This window comes from Balaenoptera borealis, assembly GCF_965194805.1.
Source record: "Balaenoptera borealis genome assembly, chromosome: 4".
Classification (NCBI taxonomy): Eukaryota; Metazoa; Chordata; class Mammalia; order Artiodactyla; family Balaenopteridae; genus Balaenoptera; species Balaenoptera borealis.
The window spans coordinates 63,886,796-63,905,201 of record NC_138861.1 but is presented as its reverse complement, the minus strand read 5'-3'; the positions used below and the strand labels follow the sequence as shown (position 1 = coordinate 63,905,201).

General features: G+C 36.2%; 1 protein-coding gene across 3 annotated transcripts in view; it reads right to left on the bottom strand.

The window, feature by feature from the left end:
• TMPRSS11E (transmembrane serine protease 11E) overlaps positions 1 to 18,406 on the bottom strand; it is a 51,978-nt gene that overhangs the window by 13,386 nt on the left and 20,186 nt on the right. For 2 of the 3 annotated variants that reach the window (XM_082390256.1, XM_082390258.1), the window contains exons 2-5: positions 14,728 to 14,852; positions 9,752 to 9,873; positions 7,501 to 7,568; positions 3,857 to 4,020 (exon numbers count right to left, since the gene is read on the bottom strand). In XM_082390256.1, coding sequence (XP_082246382.1) covers positions 3,857 to 4,020; positions 7,501 to 7,568; positions 9,752 to 9,873; positions 14,728 to 14,852 — 479 coding nt within the window. Of the gene's footprint in view, positions 1 to 3,856; positions 4,021 to 7,500; positions 7,569 to 9,751; positions 9,874 to 14,727; positions 17,461 to 18,406 lie in introns of all 3 variants that reach the window. The other variant, XM_082390257.1, reaches the window with a different exon arrangement.

The window sequence follows — 18,406 nt, the reverse complement described above, 5'->3', positions numbered from 1 at the left end:
ACTTTTGTTTGTTGGAAGATTTTTAAACACAGTTTCAATTTCATTACTTGTGATAGGTCGTTTATATTTTCTAATTCTTCCTGGTTCAGTCTTGGAAAATTACACCTGTCTAAGAATTTGTCCACTGCTTTGAGGTTGTCCATTTTATTGGCATATAGTTGTTTGTAGTATTCTCTTATAATCCTTTGTATTTCTGTGGTGTCAGTTGTAATTTCTCCTTTTTCATTTCTAATTTTATTGATTTGAGTCCTCTCCCTTTTTTTCTTGATGAGTCTGGCTAAAGGTTTATCAATTTTGTTTATCTTCTCAAAGAACCAACTTTTAGTTTTATTGATCTTTGCTATTGTTTTATTCATTTCTATTTCATTTATTTCTGCTCTGACCTTTATGATTACTTTCCTTCTACTGTTTGGGTTTTCTTTGTTCTTCTTTCTCTAGTTGCTTTAGGTGTAAGATTGGATTGTTTGTTTGAGATTTTTCTTGTTTCTCGAAGTAGGATTGTACTGCTATAAACTTCCCTCTTGCTACATCCCACAGGTTTGGGTCATTGTGTTTTCACTGTCATTTGTTTCTAGGTATTTTTTGATTTCCTCTTTGATTTCTTCAGTGATCTCTTGATTATTTAGTGACATATTTTTTAGCCTCTATGTGTTTGTTTTTTTAGTTTCTTTTCCAGTAATTGATTTCTAATCTCATAGCGTTTTGGTTGGAAAAGATGCTTGATACAATTTCAATTTTCTTAAATTTTCCACCGCTTGATTTGTGACCCAAGATATGATCTATCCTGGAGAATGTTCCATGTGCACTTCAGAAGAAAGTGTATTCTGCCACTTTCGGGTGGAATGTCCTATAAGTATCAATTAAATCTATCTGGTCTACTGTATCATTTAACAAGACCCATATATATTCTGTCTACAAGAGACCCATTTCAGACCTAGGGACACATACAGACTGAAAGTGAGAGGATGAAAAAAGATATTCCATGCAAATGGAAATCAAAAGAAAGCTGGAGTAACAATACTCATATCAGATAAAATAGACTTTAAAATAAAGACTGTTACAAGAGATAAGGAAGGACACTACATAATGATCAAGGGATCAATCCAAGAAGAAGATATAACAGTTATAAATATTTATGCACCCAACATAGGGGCACCTCAATACATAAGGCAAATGCTAATGACAATAAAAGGGGAAATTGACAGTAACACAATAATAGTAAGGGACTTTAACACCCCACTTACACTATGGACAGATCATCCAAACAGAAAATTAATATGGAAACACAAGCTTTAAATGGCTTTGCATGTTGATACTGTTAAAAAAAGAAATAAGGAGACTCAAAATGGAGTGACTTGTGCTAAGTCCTACATCAGCAAACCACCTAATAGCTAGCCTAATTGCAGTTTCAGCGTGTCTCAGGAATGTGACCTTTAATCAGTCAATCTGGAATTACCTGGTCGGCACCAGTGAAGTAATATGTCTGATAGACCCCACCTACTCCCAAATGAAGTTGCCCTTTCATGACACAGTCCACTCCGTTAGAAAGCTTCCTTGTCTCACCTCCTTCTGGCTATAAAAAGCTTCCATTTTGTACAGCTCCTCAGAGCTCCTATCTATCTGCTAAGGCGGAATACTGCACAATTTGTGAATCATTAAATAAAGACAATTAGATTTTTAAATTTATTTAGTTGAATTTCTTTTTTTTTTTTTTTTTACAATACTACTAACAGGGCTGACTTCATGAGTGTGTGACTTGTGTATCTGCACTGAGTCCTGCTCTCAGCATGACCTCTCACTTGGTTTAATGCTCACTGTCTTGAAATTCATAATAATTTTATCTCATAACATGTTTGGAAGTGAAGTTTGACAGGATAATAGAGATGGCATGGGCAGAGGAGATATACACAATAGATGTGCCCATGGATTCTTGCTACCCCGTTTGTATATATCATGCACAATATCCTACGAACTAAGAATTCCAGTGGACCCACAATGTTTAGCAAACTCAAAGTGAGTATGAGATAAGTGTGTGATGTCTACCACTGTGTAAGCAGAGGGTAGTGACAGTCTCAGGAGGCTGTTTTCTGTTTGAACCAGAACTTGCTTAGAACACAAAAGAAGGCAATGGCATTCTAATAAACATGAATGACTAAGGGACCCGCTCATATCCTTTCTTGCTCCCATTATTTCTTTGTATTAACCAACAGCTTCAGCTGAAAATAATGACATAGAAGGATCTTTTGGTTCTTCCTCACATAAGCTGAAGGTAGAAAGTATTGGTAAAACGTGCCTGTATCAAGAAGGGAAATAAAAAATGTTGAGCTAGACTTCTGTAGTGTTTCCATTGCATGGAACCAAAATACATGCACGGATGAGCTATGAAATACAGTTATATAATTTTCATGATTCCAAATAAAAATTAAATGCTTTTATATTTACATTTGAAGTTGACATTTCACAATATAAAGGTGAACAGCAAAACTCATGCTAGTAATTTAAAGTTTGGATTTTTTCACTTAGAATATCATTAATGAACAAATAAAAATGCCATGATAAGTCAAGAGAGACCATGAAAGAAAGCAAAGTCTTATATCTTAGTACCTTTAACAGCATTGTTTAATTGCTTTTCAAAGAGTCCTACACTTTCACTTTGCACTGGACCCCACAAATTACATAGCTGGCCCTGACAAGTGAGCCTCCTTTTCTAAGCAAGTAGAGGGGCTGACCATCAGGTTAGGCCTCTAGTTACATCTGTCAGCTTTTATATCAGCACTTGTATTCATTCTTTCTACTTGTCCCCTATTCTGTAGTTTCTAGTGCTGCCATATCCAATATTCTATTCACTAGCCACATGCGCCTAGTGAGCTCTTGAAATGTGGCTAAACTGAAATGCGCTGTAAATATAAAATATACAATAGATTTCAAAGCCTTATTACAAAAAAAAAAATCTCATGAATAATATTTACATGGGCTATTTGTCAATATAAATTACATTGTGAATACAATGTAAATTACATTAGTATTTCAACCAGTAGTCAGTTACATGGACTACTTGTTGAAATAGTACTACTTTGGATATATTGGGTTAAATATATAAATTATTTAAATACATTTCACATGTTTACTTTTACTTTTTTAATGTGGCTACTAGAAAGTTTAAGATCATACATGTGGCTGGCACACTATTTCTACAGACTAGCATTGTTCTATAGCACATGACTTAGCTTTTAACCAGTCTTTTATATCCCCTGAGGATCTCCTATTTTTTTTACTTTCTAGTAATGAGGACCTATCACTGTTTATTTTGTCCCCCTGCCCTGACAAAAACAAAAACCTCAGATTTTTCAAATTAGTTGTAAAATATACCAAAAATAATTTATACCAAAAACTAAATTACAAACTTTTCATCAGTAAAAGGCCTAAGTAAAGAAGCTAACAAGGTTTATTAATGACATTTGAAAGCAAATATGTGGATGGCATGAACCTTTCCACCCATCATACTCAGAACATAAAAAGTAAGCAACAAGAAAAAGAAGAGGAATAAATACACAAAGCCACTTTCTCCATTTATCATTGGATTCTATAGCTAAAGTGTAAGCCCCAATATAGAAAAAGAACACAGGCTCAGGGGTTAATGACAGACTTGCATGGGTGGTGAAAGTTTAAGGTAGTATTAAAAAATTTAAAACTTCATTAGAACCAATTTAGTCCCAAAGAAATATTCTGTTGGTGACAAGATCCCCACAATGAAAGACATCCAAAAACTTTTTAAAAAATCAGTGCCCAAGACCAGACTTAACATGGAGCTATTCTATGTAAGAGATTTGAACTACATAATAGGAAATAAACTTACTTTTAATTTCAACTAATTCAGGATTTAATTTAGGGGGTCCTACAGCATCTTGCAGCTTTTCATGTAGAACACGTTGAATAATTTTACTTATGGTTTCAGGATCCTCAGTAGAGGGAAATCTGAAAATCAGCAGCATATGAGCCAACAATCCATGTTCCTCCTGACTGTGGACCAAAAAGGAAAAAAAAAAAAAAGAGAGAGAAAGGTGGTTTTTAAAAGTAAAGTTCCAAATAAGATTTATGGTAATATCAAACTCTATTTTTTTCTTTATCATTCATTTGAAGCACAAACACACACACAAAACAAATCCATAAATGTAATTTTAAAAGATCTAATTTGTTTTCTTCTATACTCCTATTGTTTGCCATATATAGAACTCCCATCTCAGCCTCTCTGATAACTAACTAGTATGCTCATGATCTCCCTTACCACCACAGGATCTAGTTAAATACTTGGGTTATTAATATAAAAAAACAATTCTCTTGTCAACCATTCAAAATTATCAAATAAAATGTATGGTAAATATGAAATCAACTCTGGCTTTGGCTTTCAGGCTTAATTTCCAATGGCTTAATTAAATCCAGTGATTTCTCCTAAGCAGCCTCAGGCTCTCCTAAACAACTCCCAATCCTAAGGACATTAGAAAGCTTGAGCAAGTTGTTTTGACTTCACGTGATTATATTTCCAAGATAGAGTGTTAACTAGCTTTAGCATTATTTGAATGAATTACTACTTTGGAATCATCCCTTTTTTTTTTTTTTGGAATCATCCTTGACTACACTTTCTCATTCTCTGTCAGTTACTCTACCCCTTCTTTTCAAATGCAATCAGTTCCCTTTTAGTCTGGGTTCAATAAGCTGCCTCAGTGCTGGGCCCTGGGATGGGTGAGTCCAAGTGCATGGGCCCTTTAAGGAGGCATCTCCCAGATGGCTACAGTTTTATGGATCTCAGGACTCAAACCCTGTTCATTTTCAAAGTTAGATGTTTTGGAGGCTCATCTCTCAAGTGCACATCCTAAAAGTTGAGGTGCTTGGTATGGAGTTCGAACCCTTCAGTCACCAGGGAGAATCTCTGGGTTTTGAGTTTTCTTCTGGTGTGGGTTGCTCTGCTGGGGTGGAGTTTATGACAAGATTGTGTCCCAGTGTCTCCAGCCTGCTTCAATGTGGTCTTCTTCTCATTTGCCCAATGTGTAGTATTTACTCAGGCAACTTTTTTTTTTAAGAGAAAATTGTTTCTTATGTAGCTGCAGACTCAGTGTGTCCATGGGAGAAGGTGAGTTCAGTTCTTCCTACTTCACCATCTTGAACCAGAACCCCAAACAATTTTACTCCTCACTGTATACTGCATCAACTCCTATGCTCCCAAACTGAAAGTGGGAATATAAATTAGAATCTCATTTTTGGAAGGCAGTTTATCTGTTATAAATTTGATTATCCATCTTCTTTGATGCAGCATTTCTGCTTTTAGAAGTTTAATCTTCAAATACACTCTTTTGTGTGCAAGGAGATATGTACACATATGTTGTCATAACCTTATTTTTAAATCAGAAAAATATGTAACAACCCAAGTGTTCATCAAAAGGGCATTGGCTAAATCAATCTTGACATATACTTGTAGTGAAATACTATACAGCCAGCTAAAGAATGAAATAGATCTATATGCAGTCATTGGGAAAATGTTAAATATAAATTGTCAATAAAACGTATCATTTCTGGGTGTGAAATTATTGGAGAGGGGGCTTTCGCTTTCTATTTTTTGTAATACTGTGTTATTTGAATTTTATAAAATTTTCTATTGTTTTTGTAATCTGAAAAAAACAAATAGGACTTTAAAGAGATTATTTTTATATATCTCATCCCATTTCACTGCCTCAGCAACCCTATAATCTATTACTTACTCTTTCTTCTTTCTCTTAAACTATTCCTATACTGGCTGGCTAATAGAGACAAAAACAAACAAAACTCTCCCTCTACCCCAGCTATACAATTTATCTCACACCTTCATATCACAGAAAACCTTCTTAAATGGGTAAATTACGTTCTGCCTCATATTTACTTCATTGCAGTCTGCATCCTCCCCTTTTGTTCCGCTCAGTTGTTTCTCTGCTTGAACACTAATGACTTCCTCATTGACATTTCCAATGTATTCTTTCTAGTCACATTACTTGGCGTCTCAGGAGTCTTGTGGATGCTGACCACTCACTCCCTGAAACGTTCTGTTGTTAGTTTCAGTGGTGCCTCTCTTGATTCTTCATTTTTCCTCCTCCTTCCTTATTTCCCTATTTTCTTCTATTTCCTTAAATACTGTCGTTCTTCAAGCTTTCTTCATCATCCTTTTTTTTCTTGCATTACCCCTTTTCTGAGAAATTCTGTTGACACCCACACTTTCTAATACTTTGAGTTGATGTTGAGCAAATTTATGTCTTCACCTCAGTTTCCATTTCCTCCCTTATGTCAGATGCATATTTCAGGCTCGTAAGGTCCCTTAGTACCTCAAATCAACATCTCTAAGACTGACTTTATCTTTCCAACAAATTACACTTCTCATATTGTAGTAACAGAAGAAAGAATAATGAGTAGCAAGATTTCTGGGATGAAGGGGTAAACAAAATAGAAAGTTATTTGGAAGACAGAATTGGTAGAACTTAGTTATTCATAAAGTGCGAGGGGCCCAGGAAAGGGAGGAGTGTGGGATGACTTCCAGGTTTCTCATTAGTGTGATTGGGTTTTTCTTGAGTTTAAGAATTTTCTGTGGAACCTCCATGTGGAGGTGTGCGTGGGCAGGCATATAGTTCTAAAAATCAGGACAACAGTTTAGATTGGAAATAGAAACTTGGGTTTCAATAGCACATGAAACCATGTTGTGGGTGGATGAAGTCCCCTTGAGAGAGTGAAAATTTAAGAACTGGAGAAGAAGATCTAAGAAAAAGTAAAATTTCAAACACCAAACAGTATGGAATTTTCAGAAGAAAGTGAGCAAACTAACACCTCAGAGATGTCAACTAAGTAATAGAATGAGAAGTAACTTGGAGTTTTTGTCATTGAAATGATGTTGGAAATAGCTCTTGTTTTATTTTGAAAAATACCAATAATTTGTATTAAGACAATACATTACTTAAGATCCTCATATAGTATTTTGCTTAAAATGTTATGCTCTGGATTCTATTTATTGATGGTTGATGATCAGATCTGAGATCTTAAATATTTGTAGAAAAAACGAGTGGAATGAAAGAAAGGAAAGAAAATTGGTAGGAAGGAGAACCAAGAGGAGAAGAAAAATCTCATCTACTACACTATTTTACATAGGACACTTATTTGCTATTAAACTGAGGGATGTGGCTTAGGTCCCTATTTGTGCTAATTAGGGTTTCCAAAAAACACACAAACAAACAAAAAAACAGTTCTATAACATAACCACCAATAATACTTCTGTCCCTCAAAATCATCTTGCAAATGCTATCTTTTGAATTTAAAGAATGAGTAAGGCACATTGTAACCCATGACTTATACAGAACAGGTACCAAATTAACGTCTGTTGAATTGAATTATATCATATCATTAATACTTCAAACAGTATTTATTACTGACCAGGTTAACAGCTTTAGTTTTAAATTATTCAGAAGTCAGCATTTTAGATCTACATACCTGAACTTGATAATGTGAGACTTGACAAATGCTTGCTTCAATGAAGATCTATGAAATGCATTTTTCACCTGTTCCAAAAATATTCAAAATACGTCAGCAAGGATAATTTTCTGAAATTCTGCAAGTTGATTCAAAGCTTAAAAACATTTTTAAAAAACTTAAAAACAAAACACATTGACTGACATTTCACAATGTGCTGAACTTGAGGAATCTCTTTTTGTATTCTACTCAGTGATTTCAACTGAACTCTGCCTTAGGAATTATAGGAGCTGGGGGACCATAGTAGGGGGGCCAGGAGTGACATCTTCTGCGTTACACTCAGAAAGAGACAAAAGACAATAAACAGATTGGGTTTTGAAAAGTAAGAGTGAGCATCCACACCGTGAGATACAGACTGTTACCGTAGATAAACAAAGGAAATGAAAAAACTCTGTCAAGTGGTAGGTCATAAAAATAAGAACAATCTATGGCCACACCATCCTGAACATGCTGGATCTCATCTAATCTCAGAAGCTAAGCAGGGTCGGGCTTGATTAGTACTTGGAAGGGGGAAATGAATGCATAATGGTGTCACATGTTTCTCAAACCTGGTGAAAAAGTTACCAAATATCCTGTCATAATCTGCACTCAATTCAGCACTCAAGATGCTCTTAGGAAGGCCCAGGTGAACTGGGATACATAGCCTAATACCTCCTATAAGGTTTACTCTAATAGGGTGGAAGAATGTATTTTATGGAGGTATTTCTTACTACTACAAATAAGAATTCTAACCAACTTAAATTTTTAAATTAAAAGTCAAGATAAACACACCAAGTGTTTCTTGTTTTCACTGTATGGATATTTACCAAACACAGATACTACAAGCTGGTAATTGACTGACAGAAACAATGAGCCTTTTTATCCTTTCTTACATTTTGTTTGACTTCTGAGTCTTTGTGCCCAAGGAAAGTTACTTCAATTATGAGACAAATAAGCACAATTCAAATGAGTTCTCTAATGACAGCATTCACTTGGAAATATTTATTTAAAGGTTTATTTTTTTATCAAACAATTTCAAAATTATTAATTTTTAAGAGTATTAGAGTCCTATTTATATTCCTATATATTTAAGTCAGTCTGGATCTTATAAAAATTTTAGTGAATGGCACAAAAAACAAGGAAAATAGTTGCATCTTTACTTGATCTCTTTAGTTCCATTTCCTTTCCTTTAATATATGTTATATTTTAAGGAGATATATGTACATATATATGTATATATATCCTAAAATATAGCTCCTTAAAAAGAGCTTATTTGCTATTTCCCTGGTTTGGTGTTTACAAGTACAAATACAACCACGATTTGACCCTCTCCTCAGCAAAGTATCCAAATCCTCCAGCTCCTAGTCTACCAGGCAGTTTCCAGGTGGGCCACTGCCATTCTGTTCTCACTCAGGATATTGGAACTGGAAGACAATTTGGAAATTTTCTAGTCTAGTGCCTTAATTTTCACATAAGAGAATTTTTCCGGAATGATAAAGAGATATGTCAGTGACACATCACTGGCTAGTAAACGGTACTAGAACTAGGTGTCCCAACTCCTAGTTTAGGGTGCTTTCCATCACATCATTTCACTAATTACTTCACAGACTACCAGGAAAAGTCTAAATTATTCTCTAAGTAGTCTGACAATGAAGAGAAGTCATCACCCAGGCTCTTGCTCTTTTGGCCTATACTGCTAAATTTTCCACTATTTAAAATATTCAATTCATTCCTCAGGATGAATATTGATGCCCTAAGGATAAAGATGAATATCCAAGGATTTCCTGTAGACTTATGTACCAAAAACTTGTCCAAGGTTGGATGTTTTTAAATACTAAAATACTTCTCAAGTATGTGTCTGAATAGTTTCAATCTTGTGTCCTTTTGCTAAAGGTCTCTTCTTTAGGAAATCAGTAATACAACAACTGTATTTTGGGTCACCCTAATAGTCTCAGAATTTCTAGACTCTGCTGATCAATACTGTAGCACTAGCTAAGGAAGGTTGAGTAGGACGTACAAAAAGAAATGGCTAAAAGTCACTAGGTTTAGCCCTGTAAGGCATATTCCTCCAAGTCATGTATTGTTAGTTTTGTCTTATATCTCCCAGGTAGGGCCTCTCCCCATTTTGCAAGATATACAAGATCAGTTGAATGGACGTTTGAGAAGCTAGGATACTAAAAATTATGGTAAAAAGTGATAGCAAATACTCTAGAAATGGGAATAAAATGCTTACCATTGATTCAATTTTCTGGCTCATTTTTGTGAAATTTTTAGAAGCCTCTTTTCCAAACTCATCATATAGTTTGTCACTTGTAAATGACAATGTGCTATAGTAATTGTAGGTCGTCCTTTGATCTACAAGGATAGAGGAAAAAACTCATCATACTTTTTATCAGATGTGTGTAAAGCATCATCATTTCCCCATTTGGTAGTTGCTAGACAGACTGAGACAGGAAACAATGTCCTACCCTGGTCATCATCTCCATCATCCTGTTCTGACCTTCATGGTTATCTCAAAATAAAAGACAACAACGTGGGCTTCCCTGGTGGCACAGTGGTTGAGAGTCTGCCTGCTAATGCAGGGAACACGGGTTCGGGCCCTGGTCTGGGAAGATCCCACATGCCGCGGAACAACTACGCCCGTGAGCCACAATTACTGAGCCTGCGCGTCTGGAGCCTGTGCTCCGCAACAAGAGAGGCCGCGATAGTGAGAGGCCCGCGCACCGCGATGAAGAAGTGACCCCCACTTGCCGCAACTGGAGAAGGCCCTCGCACAGAAACAAAGACCCAACACAGCCAAGAATAAATATAAAAATAAATAAATAAATAAATAAACCAGGGAAGGCAGAAAAAAAGAGAAAAAAAAAAAAAGACAACAACGTTCATCATCATAAGATTTAGAGTATAAAAGCCATATGAAATGCTTGGTGTTCCTGTAGGCTAATTAGTCATGTGTTATCCATTCCTGAATAAGCCACAAGAAGCAGTAAGTCACACCATCTGAGCATATCAACAGGAATAGATTCAGAAGCTTCCCAAGAGTAAATGTATTTTTATATTTAAAAAGTAGATTTCTTCCAATTCCATAAACTACACATCAATTCTTGCCATAGGGACTCTAGTGTAAGAATATTTATTTTGGATAAGGAGATGAGGGTAGGGATTAAAATGCTAGGAGCTCAGTATATAGAAGTTTAAGGAGGTAGAGTTGCCACCGGCCATAACCCTCCAGAGACACTACTTAGTTTCACCTGGTTCCCTTGTCACTCCATTTATTTTCTCCCACCAGCCATAGGAATTGGTTTGTCTGTTTCTTTAGCCATTGTCTCCACTTTCTGCATCCAGTTCAAGCAGCCCATGTTTTTGGTCTGCTGAAGAATTAGTGCAACACAGCTTTTCCTCTACCCTCCTGTACATGAAGCAAGCACAGAGCTCAGAAGATTCATTCCATGAATATTCATGCCGACTATCTTTTCTGTGAGAGACTCTGTGCCAAGCATCGAGAACACGATGGTTGCGTATGGTTATGATAGGAAAATGGAGTGTGCCTCATCAGTCTCAGTTGTTCTCTTGCTTCTCATCCTTTCCCTCTTAAACCCCGGAGGGAAAGAAAACTAACATTAGACACCTGTGTCCCAAGCATATTTGCGTATCTCATTCAATTTAAAACAACCCCCATAAGAAAGTAGTATTATCCACATTTAACAGATAAGGACTACCATCTCAGAAGTGTAAATAAATTGCCCAACCTCAACATGACATGGCCAGAAAAGACTGAACTGGGTTTCAAGCTAAGGTCTAACTCCCAAAGCACAAATTTTCATTAAATATTGCTTCTGGGAGTGGAAAAAGCCAAATACACTCACTGAGGCTATAGGAGAAATCTCTAGTTTTACATGAGAGTTATATAAGAAAAAAAGAAAACTACCAATAAATTCCAAAAGAACATTCTAGCCATCCAGAGGATTTGTTGGGACAGAAAGGGAAGTCTCTGGTCAGACTCGGACAAGGCCTGGGGAGGGGTTGGTTATGCATAAAGGAGATGGATGACACTGAAAGGTCAGGGTCTCCTGAGCATTAGCCACTCAAGTGAGGGTCTAGGGAGGATTTGCCTTCCTCCCTCTCTTTCACTGAATGACCTTGCCCTTGCCCTGAATGGACTGTTTGACCTGAAATGCAAGCAGATCACAATATACACAATTTCAAGTAACGTTTTTAATTTATCTAAATATTGACCAATAGTTTACTTTAGGTCTGAAGTTGGGCCCAACATGTATCTGGAGAAAACCATAATTCAAAAAGATACACATACCCCAATGTTCATTGCAGTACTATTTACAATAGCAATTGTGTTGTATTGTAAATTGTATTGTATTGTAAATTTACTATTACAATACATGGAAGCAACCTAAATGTCCATCGACGGAGGAATGGATAAAGAAGATGTGTGGTACATATACACAGTGGAATAAGAAAGCCATACAAAAGAATGAAATAATGCCATTGGCAGTGACATGGATGGACCTAGAAATTGTCATAGTGAGTGAAGTCAGACAAAGACAAATATCATATGATATTGCTTATATGTGGAATTTTAAATAATGGTACAAGTGGACCTATTTACAAAACAGAAATAGAGTCACAGATGTAGAAAACAAATTTATGGTTACCAAGGGGGAAATGGGGGGAGGGATAAATTGGGAGATTGGGATTGACATATACTCACTACTAGATATAAAATAGATAACTAATAAGAACCTACTGTATAACACAGGGAACTGTATTCAATACTCTGTAATGACCTATATGAGAATAGAATTTTTAAAAGAGTGGATATATGAATATGTATAACTGATTCACTTTGCTGTACAGCAGAAACTACACAACACTGTAAATCAACTATACTCCAATAAAAAATTAAAGAAATAAAGTTGGGCCCAAGATTCTGCATTTCTAACAAGCTCCTAGATGAGGCTGATGTTGCTGGTACCTAAGCACATGTTGAATGGTAAGGTTCTAAAGAGGAGGAGAACATACTCTTCTACATCCTTAGACCTGTTTCTTTTCAGTTATTAGACTGAATTATTTGAAATTGCCATTTATATAGGTTAAAAATGGTCAAATATCAGCAATTTTATATGCTTCAACCAAATGAACAACTTATCTATAGTCAATATTTTAATTTGCCTGATAGACTCAAATAGGTTGCTATGTTTCAAAACATATTTCCAGTTACCAGAATTATACAGCATGTGCAGTTGTTGAAAAATATTATTGAGAATATTAACAGAAAAGAAAAATAAGGATGAACATGAGTTTGCTGATAATTTTCTAACAGCTTTGTGATTCTATAACCTACAATGATGTTCATAATAGATTCACCTGCTGTCATTCAAATCACAAAAGGGACAGAAACGCAGCCCCAAAGGCCACTGGATAAAAACTGAACACACAGTTCTATGCTGTCCTGGGTTTTATGCCAAAATGATGCAGTCTGATCACCTCGATCTTTATCTGCCTGTTTCTACAATAGATTCGTTTGGCTCAGTTTGGTTACCTAGGCGTGCCAGCACCTAAATTCTTATGTTATATCTACTCTGTTCTTAGGTTACATCTCTAAACAAAAGACAGGTCACAAATATGACAATAACACATATCATAACAATTGCTGTTTATTCAGGTGTGCTGTGTGGGCAGCGGACGTTGTGTATTACTCAGCTTATCATCCCAACAATAGGGTACACAGGAACAGGTTACTGAAATCTTACCAGGTTTTTATTGTATGCATATGAGTAAGATTTGTAAGCCTTATAATACTTGGCTTGGGAGGAGGCAAAGGAGAAGTAGTAAGAACATTTTCTCTCACTGAAGTAATAAGATCCCTAACATGACTAGGAATTCCTTGTTAAGTCAGACAAACCAAAATATACCCCAAGAAAATATCATAGGTATGATTCATTTATTTTTATCATTCAGTATTCAGTAAACATTAATTATCTAATATGTGCCTAATAAGTTCTTTAATAAGTTCTAGAAATACAAAAATGAGTAAAACATAGGCATCCATGGAGAGGAATAATGATGCTTACAACATAATGGGACTTAATATATTCAGAACAGAACTGTAGAATTATAAAGTTATTTTAGCTATTCTTTTTATACTAAAAAACATGCTCCAGAGAAATTATCAAAATGCAGATAGTCCAAATTCAAAGACCTGCATATGGGCAAATTCTATCCCCCCCCCCAAAAAAAAATCTTTGAATACTTTTTCTTTCAGGAATAATCCACCTTGTTTAGGAAAGTAAGATTGGATTTGTGTCTGCTAGTAGAAGATAACCAATTTACAGATCACCATCTCTCTTTACAAAAAAGCAACTGCTGCAAATTCCCAATTAAATTAGAATCCAGTGATTAGCTTCTTTGGTTACAGGGTCTTGAACATCAAAACATTATCTAGTCACTAAGGGAGATATTAAACAAATAGGTCAAAGTGGAGTCAACTAATTAAAACCTGAGACAGAGTAAGAAGGAAACTTCAGAAGGGTTGTTATGCCCTAGAAGAAGAGTTCTGAAGTACCCTGGGGACCTTTCTAATAACATAGCAGTGTTCAGGGTTCATCTAGCAGGGAGGTACCTGATTACCGCAGAGTGAACCTCTTTGTAATTAATATTCTCAGCATATCCTATCTTCTTTAATCACTTGCAATATATACCAAGATGATTTTAAAATAATGAATAGGCATTTATTCAACAATATGTTACTATAGGCATTTTCCCGACTAGTACAAAATAGAGCCTACTTCCCTATGACCCCTGATTGTACAATTTATTGAGCTGTCAGGATTTCAATGAGTTAGAATTATTTTAAATCAAGATGATTGTCCTATGACCTCAAACAACTCCAAACATTGGACTGTAGCTTTCCTATGGTTTTCCCTTAATTAAGACTTGATTATTGCTTGTTAATGAATATGAAAGCTAGCATGCTATTCCCAGCAGGAAGCATTGCTACATCAAAGATAGAAGAAAGAATCCTCCTTGGCTTGTGAGGATTAAATGAGTAACAAGGCAGGTGAAGAGTTCTTTGTACCAGCTATGCAAACAAATTATAGTAATGAATGAATCAGCTTGAGGCAAATCAAAACATGTATGTAATCAGGAAATATTTGAGGTAAATCACATGATGCCAGGACAACCCATACTTACTGTATCTCACATAATGAACGATGAGTCCGATGCACACTGCCAGGACAATCAGGGATATAAAGGTGATGAGGCCAATAACCCAGGGCTCCAAACAAGCTCTCGTCCTGGCCCTCACCACAGCTGGCCTGAGAAAGAAAGCAAACAGATGGATTATATTACAGTGCACACCCATACCCACTCCTTAGGTGAAGTAGATATTCCTGGGGAACTAATTCAGGACACTCAGTTAGAAGGAAGAGTACTGTTTTGTCTTAGAACACACCCTAATCCCTGGCTGCTGAAGCCATTCCTGGCTCTGGTTGCTTGACCTTAGGCAGGTAATTTGACTTCTCTGTATCTCAGTTTCCTCGTTCAAAAAATGAAGATGATGGGCTTCCCTGGTGGCACAGTGGTTGAGAATCTGCCTGCCAATGCAGGGGACACGGGTTCGAGCCCTGGTCTGGGAAGATCCCACATGCCGCGGAGCAACTGGGCCCGTGAGCCACAATTACTGAGCCTGCGTGTCTGGAGGCTGTGCTCCGCAACAAGAGAGGCCGCGACAGTGAGAGGCCCGCGCACCGCGATGAAGAGTGGCCCCCGCTTGCCACAACTAGAGAAAGCCCTCGCACAGAAACGAAGACCCAACACAGCCATAAATAAAATAAATAAATAAATAAATAAATTTTTAAAAAATGAAGATGATAATGATAGTACCAATCTTATAGGATTATTGTAAGGATTAAATGAATTACTGTATGTAAAGTGCCTACAACAGTGCCTCGCCTGTAGAAAGTGCTATTTAAGAGTTAGCTATGATTTGCTGAGCCAGCTATGTGCAAGATACCAAGTCGGGCACTTCCACTGTAGAATCTTAAATGGCCTATGATATATGTTACAGTTTGAACCATATTAGGTTCAGGGCAGAGTTTCTAATTCTATTCTCTTACTATTTTTCTGAAACAAACTTAGAGGATACACATAAGAGATAACTAGAGGTCTCTTCTAAAGAACCTGAGTGTTTGAGCTAATATTGACCTCTAAACTTCAGCAACGCTGCAGGAAATCCCTTCTGCATGAAACTTCCTCAACCTCTCCCATTTGTTCTGCCTTCAAAAATACATGTTACTGAAAAATGTTGATCAACCTGATTTTTGTTTGATTAGTAAAGTTGCCGTTCCCTTGTGTTAAAATAGCTGCTAAACAAACTCAAAAGTTAGAGAAAATGAAATAAGTCAGAGTTGGCCAAGTTGTTTAAATACGGTGCTGTTATTTTAAATTTCTTGAGGTATTTAGCATGTTGGTAGAATCAAGGCATGTGTTCTTATCTTCAGAGCAGTCTGGTACAAGAACTGAAGGAAAGGGCAGTGTTATCCTGAAGGAGCACCTGGGGTTGCTTCAGAATAAAGAGAATTCCAAGTCCAGCCCTTTCCTTACCAGCTTGGACAAGTTATTTAGACTCTGAACTAAGTTTGTCCATCTGTCAATAAGAGACAGCCTACCCATTCTGTTTAAAGCACATGGTTGACTGTGGGACCCAGAATGAGATCATAAATGTGAAAACTTCTTGGAAACTGTGAAGCATTTCACAATAAATAATCGTTGCTTACAGAAATCAAGGAAACTCCGTTTCCTGATGATACAAGACCAGGAAGCGACATAATCATTCTGGTCCCTGGCACACCATCATCCCATCTTGGGTCTGTCTCAATGTCCTGTTTGGCGGGAACACTGTTGCAGAAGTCAACAGTATCATCGCCACATGACTCTGCCCTGCTGAAGTCACTGGAATGTAGTGGAAGGCTCCAGGGATTCTACTTGGTCTCCTCCCTTATTTCCGTTATATCCCCATGGGGCTGTAGCCGAGGAAACTATCTTTCTCTCCCCAATCTCTTCCATCTCCAGTTCTCCCTTGAGTGGGATTCCAAGCACCTGTTCCTAAAATGACAATTACTGTAATATAAAAACACTTCTCCACTTCTCTTCTGCACATTTCTTACATGAAAACATGCATAAGAAACTTATAAACTGACTCCTGTTCCTTCATCCCTGAATGCTTGCTATTCATTTGTTGCAGAAGAAAGGAGATGCATATAGCAGACATAAGCAAAAGTTTGGAGGGAATATGGGGAGGGAAGGGCTTCTCAACTAGTTTCAACACATGCCAGATGAAGAATATGAATTTGTAAATGTAGGAAACAATTGATATTGATATAATCGTCAAAAGAATATGTAGAACTGTGAAATATAAGACAGAAGTTCTATTTATTCTACAATAACTCTTAATCAAGACAGAAAATTAAAACAATGCAGCCATTAAATTGATGAGGTAGAGCTACCCGTATTAACATGCAAAATGTCAATGATATATTTTAATGAAAAAATATTGCAGAATAATATGCATCCTATGTTCCAGTTTTTGTACATAATAAAACTATATGTGTAGGTGCATAGTGAAGTATATAGAAAGACACACAAAATTTTTAACAGTAAGAAGTGGAATAACAGAAGTAAGAGAGCAACTTTAATTTTAATTTATGTACTTTTTTATGTTATGATGGATTTTTTAAAAAAAAGAAACATCATGCTTTCGAATTAAATGAGAGAGAGAGAAAAAGAGAGAAAGAAAGTAACGAGGATGGTTATACATGTCTTTTCATGGAGTTCCTATCACTATCTTGTTAGAGGTACTGCTGTGTCTTCTTTTCCTGTCTCCCACCTTTCAACACTATTTTAGGGCTGCTCTGTCTTTGGTGGCTTTGAGGGAAATAATAGGTATAGTATGGGATAAAGAAAAAAGAGAATCCATCAAAAACACTTTGAATAAACAGTTAAGAGAGTATGTTTCTGATTCTGACCACCAACCTACTGTATAGTGTGGTACCAGCAGATTCATTTCTCTCCCTTATTTTCTCCATATGAAAAACAAGGATAAGAATTCCAGACCCTTACTAACTTGATGAGCTCTTAGAGATAAAAATGATGAAGTATTTCATTACTTTGAGCTGCCCAGTAGAAAATCATTGTACAAATAGTAAGGACTATTATTATTATCATTATTTTAATTATTAATAATAATGGTAATGACCACATTACTGAGATTTTTTTCATTTGAAACATTATCTCTTCCCTTCCCAGTCTGTATGAGATTGCTTTTCAAACTGATTCACCCTGTTTCTTAATCACTTTTTTTGTTTGCTTTCTCAGCAAGTGATTCCATACTGAATTGCTCCAAATTAGATGTAGTAGAAGTGTGCTAAAAAAAGTTAGTAAAATGGAGGAATAAATCTATTTTACATATCAACAGACACTTGTGTAACTAACCTCTTCCTGCACATAAACACTTGTCCAATCATTACTGGGGCCTGTTGAAACTTATATGAACCTCCTCTTGTAAAACCACCTTCAGACAGACTGGATAAATTCTAATAGCTTCAGTGGTATCAGATTTCTTTCTATGATTTTTCTTTTCAGTTGAGGATGTGTAATTAGACAGTGAATGTAGCAGGTGAATATAGCAGTTAAAATATGGTTATATTTTTATAAGCTCCAAATTGCCAGAAGACAAGTCCAGAGGTGCATTATCATTATCACTTCTTAATGTGTCTTTTTCTAGAATAGTATAAGAAAGAAAAGCAGCAGCAACAACAACAAAAAGAGGAGGAGAAAAAACATACTACCAGAAATAAACCACATGGCAAGC